This window comes from Staurois parvus, unplaced genomic scaffold, assembly GCF_062004578.1.
Source record: "Staurois parvus isolate SC_StPar_1 unplaced genomic scaffold, SC_StPar_1.0 ptg001371l, whole genome shotgun sequence".
Classification (NCBI taxonomy): domain Eukaryota; kingdom Metazoa; phylum Chordata; class Amphibia; order Anura; family Ranidae; genus Staurois; species Staurois parvus.
In genome coordinates, this window is record NW_028319167.1 from 308145 (window position 1) to 318737 (window position 10593).

Consider the following 10593-nt stretch of genomic DNA (forward strand, 5'->3'; position numbering starts at 1 on the left):
GACTGGCTGTGCAGGACTATAGGTGGACCCAATTCATCAGCAATCCCTAAGGAGGTAGTGCTACATACAGTATATATCTACCTTAGGCTTTAGTTAGGTAGGAATTGAATGGTGACCCCAAAGGTTCTGCTTGTACTGGGGCCCATTGATGGTTCACTGGAGAAAGAAGGTCAGAAAGCAAATCCACCCTCGTGTTATTTCCAAGGTTCTCAGATATCCTACTCAGCACAGGTTCTTGGGGCTTCATAAAATCTTTTTTGACTTTCAATGAAAGATCAGCAAAAATTCTAAACAAATGCTTAACCGGAAAGGAGGACATTGTTCAAAATACATTCTTCAGCTTATTAAGGAATGATTCTTGGCTGACTATTGTTTTTGAGAGGTGGAAGCAGTAAAAGTGATCATACTTGCCAGATCTGCCAATCCAAATTGATGAACTTCAGTCCAAATTTTTCATTTGAAATTCGGGATCAACTCTATTAAATAATATCTGCTGCCTGTGTTTGGCTTTTTACAGACTAAAGCTGGCCATTCACTGATCACAATTTCCTGGGTCAAGCAGGGACCAGCTGAATCATGATCAGTATGTGACCTTCACTGCTCGACAGAATTGGAATATTGAACCCCTTTATGCAGCCTCAGTGACGTGGACCATGTAATTGGTCGCTGTACAACCCACCCTTCTACTCTTTCTCCACTTACACCGATTCCTTTTCTCCTTGCTAGAAGAGAAGATTGTAAACAAAAAAAGGTATACAATAAATATATAGATGAATACAATAAAGATGAAATAGTTAGATCGGGGTTTGATCGAGGTTCATATCAGGGTTAGGATCAAAGTTCAGGGTCAGGGTCAGTTTATTTTAGGTAGGATTAAACAACAAAATGTTCCCTATTGTTTCTGGGCCCTACTATGGGTACAAACAACAAATCATATACACATACTGTATGTGGTATTACTACAATCATCGGGGGAGGAGAATGTGTTTTGGGTTGTTCTTTGGGGGTGGGCCATGGTAATTGCAAGTAATATACGGCTACATTTCAAAAAACGTTTTTACCATTTTGGGCCAGTTTTCCTTTGCTAAAAAAAATCAGGAGAGGATGAATTTGTCCTTAAAAACAGGTTATAATTCACTTGGATACACAAGTAGATGTGATGATATGTACAGTTTTACAAACAAATGCCAAAGCTGCAAAACTGCATTGATGCGTAAAGATATGTTTTACCGTCCCCCATGAAGGGGTTACATAGTTACATGGTTTGTAAGGTTCCATAAAGATACCGGCCCTTCCAGTCCAACCTGTGTGTGTTTATGTCATGACCCCTTTCCATATTCCTGTATATTGCATTCACCAAGAAACACACCTAAAAATGTTCACAATTTATCTACACTCCCGGCTTACGCCACCCACTCTGGCAGGGAGTTCCATATCCTTACCACTTTAACTGTAAAGAAACCGGGGCCACTGTTAGAAATAATGGGGGCCCCTACAGCCTACCTGATGGGGTCCCCTGGTGTGGGGGACAAAGAAGGAGGTGAGAAAGGGGGTTGGAGGTAAGAGGGGATGAAAGAAAGATGGAGGGAGAGAGAAGAGGAGGTAAAAGAGAGGGAGTAAGAAAGAGGGGGATTAGAGAGAGAGAGGGGGTGGGGAAAAAGAGGGGTAATAGAGAAGGGGTGGGGGAAGTGAGAGAAAGAGGGTTTGAAGGGAGGAGGTGAGAAAGAGGGGGATGAGAGTAAGAAGGGGGTGAGAGAGAGGTAAAGAGAGAGGGGGTGAGAAAGGGTGGTGGGGGGAGGAGGTGAGAGAGAGAGGGGGTGAAAGAGAAAGGGGAGAGTGGTGGGAAAGAGGGAGGTTAGAGAGAAAGGTGAGAGAGAAAAGGGGTGGGGGGTGAAAGAGAAAGAGGAAGAGAGGGGGTGTTATGAGGTGAAGAGAGAAGGGGTGAGGTGAGACAAGGGGTGAAAGAGAGAAAGAGGGGCAAGAAAGAGGAGAGAGAGGAAGGGTGAGAGGGACAAAGAAAGAAAGAAGAGGTGAGAGAGAGAGGGAAGTGTGAGAGGGGAGGAGGTGAGAGGGTGAGAGATAGAGGGAGGTGGGGGTGAGAGAGGGGGTTGGAAAGGGGGGAGCTGAGAGAGAGGGGGGTGAGAGAGGGGAGGGGGATCAATATGTCTGCTACTCACAATTCTGTCCCTAGGCTGCTATATTGTAGGCTCAGGCAGCCAGGATCTAGAGCTGCTGCTGTGTGCTGCATATTACAATCTGCTGCCTTCATAGCCCCTTTCACAAGAGTGTGTGAAGATCATCCTCCATCCACACACAGGATCATCTCTGGATCTTCCCAGCCGGGGACACAGCAGAATGAATGGGAGATCAGGGCTGCAGAGCCGGGCAGTGATCCTGGCAGCCGGTGAGTGGCCGGGCTGCAGAGTAAGGGCAGGGCTTGTCATGCATGGCTCTCCCGGAGGGGGTGTTCTGTGGCCGGACACCGGGCTCTCCGCTGTCTCTGTCCTGTCCTCATGTAAGGGGATGTGTGTCTGCGGGGAGGATGGGGGGACCAATCACATGTCACCAATTTATGACACGGGACTAATAGGAAATTGGACTGCTGAGGAGAGCACCGCAAACAGAGACCGCTCTGCAGGCAAGTTTGATGGAGTATGATCGGTGCGACACAACAAGTAGAGGTGCAGTGATGGAGCCTCTCATGGGACCCTCTACTGGTCCTGGGCCCTCAGGCAATCTGGAATGGTCAGTCCGCCCCTGTATGGAACATGTCATTGAAACTTGAATCTGCCGGCTGGCCAGGCCCCCCTGTTAAGTGATGGCCCGGTGGTACCCCCTTATCAGCGCCCCTGAAAGAAACCCTTACACAGTTTAAGTCTGAACCGCTTCTTATCCAACTTCATTGTTGGGCCATGTGAGTTCTATAGCGACCTGAGATTAAATAGGTTCCTCTCAATGCTGGAGTCCCCATGTAAAGATTTGTACATTGTTATCAGATCTCCTCGTAATTGTCTCTTCTCCAGGGTTTAATGCTTGTAGTTGTTCCTCATAACGGAGGTCCTCCAGCCCCCTTATTATCATTGTTGTCCTTCTCTGGACTCCCTCCAGTTCTAGCACATCCTACCTGAGGACTGGTGACCAGGACTGGACAGCATACTCCAGATGTGGATGAACCAGAGATTTATAAAGTGGTAGAAATATATATTTGTTTGCAATTTCTTCATTTAAGGATTTTTTTCTCATTTTTTTTTAACAGAAGCAGTCACACAAGAAGCAGAGAAGAACACGGGGCGATGGGGTTATAGAACAACATTTTACAATGGAGAAACAACAAAGTGGTGTCATAGCTGTAGTGATGCACATTAGGGGTGATGGTACTGTACATGAGAACATTCAAAGAATGGGGGATGTGGGTGTGGTCTGCAGCTGAATGGGAGGGGCGCACATGAAATTGGCTCTGCAGAGCAGGGAGAGAACCGTGCACATAGCGGGGGTACAGACCACCCTCTACAGCAAGTCTACCCCACACATACTGTAGTGCAGCAGGTCTGGAACATGTCCAGGAAATGCAAGGAGAGGGAGAGACTGAGGAGGAGGACAGACTTCTTCCTCCCTCTGCTACGTCCCTTCAGCCATGATGGTGCTGGCTCCTCCCACTGGGCCCCCTCCCAGGCTCCTGCATCTCAGCCTTCCTCACATCTTCCACCAAAACTCTCCGGTTCCTGAGCAGGCTCAGTCACACTTAAAGGCTGCCCTGGCCCCATGCTAAGCCTCCTGCTCAGGGATTGGTCAAAGTTCTTTAAGTGTGCAGGCCAGCCACTCCTCATTCTGCCCACTTCTTCTAGAATCTTCTCCAAAATTCTAGAGGTGGGGGAGGTACAAGAAAACAGACCTGCAGAGCCCTCATCCTGACCTAAACATGACCCCAGTAACTCATGCCCAGACTGCTACTCAGCCCTCCTATCCTCCTAAACCTAGTCTAGCTCCCCCTAGCTAAACTTGAGAGATGCTACATCAATAGAACTTTCTGCTTCATTAGCCAACATTACCCAACCTTGGTTGGAGGCCAACAGGCTCAAGTCTACTGCCAATGGATGGATCCCTCCTTGGTATTAGGGATCAGTGGGTGAAACATCCTCACTGTGATTATCATCATCCTCCTGACCCTTGTGACAATGTCCACCATTGGGCTCTCCCAGATGGACATTGGAGGATGGACATGACAGCACCTGGACTGCTGACTGGGCCAGTGAGGTCAGACATGTCATATCTACATGAAAGAGGCTGAGCTGAGTGGAATAAGACCTCAATGGGGCCACATTACATCTACTGAGGGCCACACCGACCTCATTCCAGAAGATAAGAGCACGTTGGCGCTCTCATCTCTGTCCCCAGACCAGCTAGTGCTGGGCTGTCTTATCGGAAAGCCCAGAATTCTCTGTAACACGGTGTCATGGAGGAGCCGGGATTAAATGCTGATTTATAAAATGAATATTTCATACAATAAGTAATAAGAAAAGTGACAGAAAAGATCAATTTATTCATTTGTAAATCTTCCAGAAAATGAATAAAACCAACCAAAAGACATTGTAGATTATCATTCAGCATTTTGTATTCGGGGAAAATGAAAACAAACGAAGCGAGAAGAATGTCCCCGGCTGTGACATAAATGACACCTGTACTGAGGGGAATATGGAGGGGCCATTGCTGGATGTCTTCTGAAAATGCTCTTCTCCTGGCTGTCTGTGGACTCAGTATTCGGGGACACTGACCTGGAACAATCATGCCGATCAGGAAATCAGAGTTAAGTCAGAACTCCGAGTCTGAATACTTCTTCCAGGTGGTCTGACATAGAAAGTACAGAAGGCGTTGGATCAGAATGACAGCCAGGGAACTAGTATTCTTTAGAAGTAGTTAGCAATGGCTGCCACCATACTTCCTCCATGCAGATTCCTAGAATAGAACTCTGTAGGATGCAGACAGGTTAGTGTGTGATGATATATTAGCAGTATGTGTCTCCTTTTTATGTCCTGTACATCCTGGGGAAGGTGGGAGCTCTATGCTGCTCTGTACAGACACACACCGGGTTATGCCGGTCCTCTTCCTCTGCCCCCCAACCTGCTCTATGGTCACCCTCCCCCCCCTCTGCAGGAAAGGCCACTGACCCTCTCCCCTCCCCCTCTTGTTGTGTGATGGAGCCGATCTCCGTGAGTCCCCCCAGTACAGACGGAGCTCATCACCCACCACCATCCACCAGACCTCACTTCTGTCCTTCCCAGTCCCCTCCCCCCACATGGTGTCATGTGACCTCTCCTAGATGTAGGGGTGACCCCATCCTATCCCATCACAATGACGGCACTGCATCCTCTGTACTGATGGATCATCTCCACCCTCTGTGTGTGATCATGGATGCACATAGCGCCACCATGAGGAGGGGCAGAACATAGGGGGAGGGGCGGGGGAAGGGAAATTGCTGGTATTACATGGTCACTTCCTGTTTACAAAATTAAAGTAGAACTAAAGGCAAAACTTTTTTATTTTGGATGAAACAAGAAAGGGTTCTACCCCCTGCCAGGCTTGTATTGCCATCTGTGTTCCATTGGGGAGATTTCTCCTCACTTCCTGTCCCATCGCCACAACAGGAAATGACAGACAATTGCTGCAAAGTGAGGGAATCCCTGCTGATCACCAGAACTAGTCTCCCCGCTGGAAGATTTCCCCTCTATTCCTGTTCTGGTGACAACCCAACATTTGTTTCATTGTTACTTCTGGTGATAATGGTTACAAGGACAAATAGAAAGGCCGAATCTCCCCAATGGGGGCCCAGACAGCAATAAAAACCTGGCCGGGGTTCTAATCCCTCTCCACCCATCCAATACTAAAATACGTTTTGTCTTTAGTTCTACTTTATAGAGATAAATAGACAGCAGGGGCGGACTGACAACTCATGGGGCCCCCGGGCAATAGGAGATCATGGGGCCCCCTGTGTGCCCGCCCACACTCAATCCACACCCACACAAAGCCCCATCTACATATTTCACTTCCCGCATTCCATGCGTCTGTCACAGAATTTCTCTACACTATGTTCAAGATATCAGTGTTATATACAGGGAATAGTCAGTGTACAGATATCAGTGTTATATATACAGGGAATAGTCAGTGTACAGATATCAGTGTTATATATACAGGGAATAGTCAGTGTACGGATATCAGTGTTATATACAGGGAATAGTCAGTGTACGGATATCAGTGTTATATACAGGGAATAGTCAGTGTACGGATATCAGTGTTATATACAGGGAATAGTCAGTGTACGGATATCAGTGTTATATACGGGGAATAGTCAGTGTACGGATATCAGTGTTATATACAGGGAATAGTCAGTGTACGGATATCAGTGTTATATACAGGGAATAGTCAGTGTACAGATATCAGTGTTATATACAGGGAATAGTCAGTGTACGGATATCAGTGTTATATACAGGGAATAGTCAGTGTACGGATATCAGTGTTATATACAGGGAATAGTCAGTGTACGGATATCAGTGTTATATATATACAGGGAATAGTCAGTGTACGGATATCAGTGTTATATACAGGGAATAGTCAGTGTACGGATATCAGTGTTATATACAGGGAATAGTCAGTGTACGGATATCAGTGTTATATACAGGGAATAGTCAGTGTACGGATATCAGTGTTATATACAGGGAATAGTCAGTGTACAGATATCAGTGTTATATACAGGGAATAGTCAGTGTACGGATATCAGTGTTATATACAGGGAATAGTCAGTGTACGGATATCAGTGTTATATACAGGGAATAGTCAGTGTACGGATATCAGTGTTATATACAGGGAATAGTCAGTGTACGGATATCAGTGTTATATACAGGGAATAGTCAGTGTACAGATATCAGTGTTATATACGGGGAATAGTCAGTGTACGGATATCACTGTTATATATAGGGAATAGTCAGTGTACGGATATCAGTGTTATATACAGGGAATAGTCAGTGTACGGATATCAGTGTTATATACAGGGAATAGTCAGTGTACGGATATCAGTGTTATATACAGGGAATAGTCAGTGTACGGATATCAGTGTTATATACAGGGAATAGTCAGTGTACGGATATCAGTGTTATATACAGGGAATAGTCAGTGTACGGATATCAGTGTTATATACAGGGAATAGTCAGTGTACGGATATCAGTGTTATATACAGGGAATAGTCAGTGTACGGATATCAGTGTTATATATAGGGAATAGTCAGTGTACGGATATCAGTGTTATATACAGGGGCGGACTGACAACTCATGGGGCCCCTGGGCAATAGGGGATCATGGGGCGCTTGTGTCCCCACCCACACTCAAAAAAAGCCTATAAAAAGGTACCAGGGGCATTTCATGGGGCCCCCTACTGACCCCGGGCCCTCAGGCAGTGCCCGAGTTCTCAAATGGTCAGTCCGCCTCTGGTGTTATATATAGGGGACAGTCAGTGTACAGATATCAGTGTTTTATCTGTACACTGACTATTCCCTATATAACAGAATTCCCGAATGGTCAGTCCGCCCCTGATAGATAGATAGATAGATAGATAGATAGATAGATAGATAGATAGATAGATAGATAGATAGATAGATAGATAGATAGATAGATAGATTGGTCACATGCTCCTCGCTGACCAATAGAGAAAAGCCTTCACTATAATTGGACAGTTCTTCCAGCCAATCATAGACATCTGTGAGGGAGAAATAGAGACGTCTCACAGTAATATATGGATCATAGAAAACACTGCAGGACTATTGGCTGAATGTTCCACCAATCCCGTCCCCCCTCCCTGTGATGTCACCACTCTGGGCGGAGTTCTCATTTCCCCCGATTCCCCCCACAGATCTTTATACAACCTCCCCATACCCATATCCCGGCATGGAGGGGCTCAGTGAAGGTGGTGGTGAAGGTGTGGAGGTGTCGGATCGGGTCACACAGATCATAAAAGGAGATCCGCCCGGCCTCATAATCCAGATCTATGCTGACTCTGGTACTGGGGGGATTGGGGGGTAAGGGGATCCTATTCCTGTCATGTATCACCCCACACTGATTACCATTCCTGTACAAACCCCAGGACTTGTTATTCCATCCAATCCGTGACTGCCCTCCTCTCCTGCCTATACTGGGGTAACACATCCCGACTCTCCATGCATCTGACCCCCCGACATCCACTACCCAGTAATGTCTCCCTGAGGAGAAACTCCGACTGCTCAACACCTGAGAACTACCATGAAATCTCTCTGGTGTTTCTGGATGATTCTGGTTTCTATCTGACCTGGATACAGTTTTCCTGTCATCTGATATATGTAGAGTATTATGAGCTGTGTTTCCATCCAGTAATATGTCCTCAGCTCCCTGTATATAGAAGGATACATTTCCCTCTGTTATTATATCAGATAATGTGTGTAATGTGTGTGATATCCCAGCCACATCCAGCCCCCCTCCATCATGGAGGAGTTCCTCATGTCTCTCTCTGTCCTCATTATCTCCATCCTCAGTATCACACAAGTCACCTGTGTCTGATTCCTGTAGGACAGTCAGTGGATCCGTCATGTTACACAGCTCCTCAATGTCACGCATCTTCCTGGACAGCTCCTCCTTCTTTATTTCCAGATCCCGGATGAAGATGGAGACCCGCTCTGCCCTCCCGGAGATTTCCCTCAGGACTCTCTTCTCCAGGTCTTCCAGACGTCTCCTGAGATCCATAAACAGGGCAGCGAATCTCTCGGTGTCACCAGCTTCTTTTTCTTCTACTTTCCTCCTGTGTTCCTGCAGACTCTGGACTCTTCCCTCCATCTCCTCTCTCTTTGTCAGAAGTTTCTGCAGAACGTTCCTCAGTGTCTCCTTCTTCTTCTCAGAAGCCTCATCCAGTGACTCCATCTCATGTCCTTTATGTCCTCCAATCATACAACAAGACACACAGATACAGGTCTCATCCTCAGTGCAGTAATACTCCAGGATCTTCTTATGGATGGAGCATTTCCTGCTCTCCATGGACAAGGTGGGGTCACATAAGATGTGTTCTGGGGACTTTTTGTGGACTTTCAGGTGTTTATCACACAGAGAAACCTCACAGAGCAGACAGGATCTAACAGCAGGTGCAGGATAGTCCACACAGTAAGTACAGAAGACCCCGGACTCGTCCTGATCAGGCTGAGCAGACAGGAAATTCTCCACTATGTTACGCAGTGTTATGTTCCTGTGCAGTGCAGGACGATCCGGAAACTTCTGTCTGCATTCAGGACAGGAATATCCTCCAGACCCCCCCTGTGTATCCAGAACACGATCAATACAGACCCGGCAGAAGTCGTGTCCACATCTCAGCATTACAGGATCTGTATAAATGTTCAGACAGACGGAACATTCCAGCTCGGCTCTCAGATTAGCAGACGCCATCGCTGACAGTAGGAGAAATGAAAGTCTCTGACACCGGGGAAGAATGCAGCTGGGAGGTGTCACGTCCTCCTACACAGGGCGAGGCTGGGCTGTGACTTGTACTTTGTTCATAGGATTCATTATATGGAGGGACACCAATATTGAAAGAATCTCCTGCAGAACAATGTGTCTGTCTCAGGAAAATATCGGACACTTTGGTGAAAATTAGGACCGGTGTCAACAAACGTTCGTTCAGAACTGATTCTCTTTCCATACAAGTGAACAGGCATGCAAAAACAGATTGAAACTGTCACAGATTAAAGCAATAAAACTTCTACTAAGCTGCCCCTTGTAGTCCTACAGACCAGCAGACAAGCCGATACGTCCTCACTGGTAGTTGTACAACTCTAAGGCTGCATTCACACTGGAGGGTTTTGTAGCTTGAAGATCCAAGATCCAAAAACACTCAAACTTACAAAATCAGTTGTTCTCTATGGCGCCTGTTCCAGTGATCAGGTATGAAGAAGCCCCATAGAGAACAAGTCATTTTTTAGTTTGAACTTTCTTGGATCTTCGATCTTCAAGCTACAAAACCCTCAAGTGTGAATGCAGCCTAGGGGGGCCACCTCACCCCTTTACACCCGAACACATATTAGTTACACAGGTTCTGGGGCTGATGAAGGTGGGAATTCCACTCACTTGATGCCTTATCTGCATTCAATTAGCCCCAGAACCTGTGTCCTTCATATGTGTTCGGGTGTAAAGGGATGAGGTGGCCACCCTAATGCAGCCTAACATGCAAAGCTGTTCTGTATCTTGTAGTCCCACCAGCAGGTGCCCTGTTCTGTCCTTGTTCCTGCACAGGACTATAGAGGACTATAGACGTCGGCCATCCTCACCTGATGAATGATATAATCAGCTGATGGCTAGTCCCTGCTAAGCTTGGCTTGTGGCAGGCGCAGCACCCTTTGGTGCCTAGTGCGCTGTGGCATTAGAAAAATTATGCAATTGCTGTTTCTTTGTTTGATTAGACTGACTTTACTCTGTAATTCCTCCAATGCCGCTCTATGGATGCAGTAGGTTTAAAGAGCACACCGAATACTTTAGTTAACTTCTTTAATAACTTCAATCTTCTTCATATAACTGCTTACAATGGCTTGTTTCT

General features: G+C 46.4%; 1 protein-coding gene across 1 annotated transcript; it reads right to left on the minus strand.

Moving 5' to 3' along the window:
* Positions 1–7111: 7111 nt before the first annotated feature.
* Positions 7112–9449, minus strand: LOC149436361 (E3 ubiquitin/ISG15 ligase TRIM25-like). The gene has a single exon (XM_089661701.1). The coding sequence runs from the start codon at positions 9447–9449 to the stop codon at positions 7872–7874; it is 1578 nt and encodes a 525-aa protein (XP_089517827.1). The 3' UTR covers positions 7112–7871.
* Positions 9450–10593: the final 1144 nt, after the last annotated feature.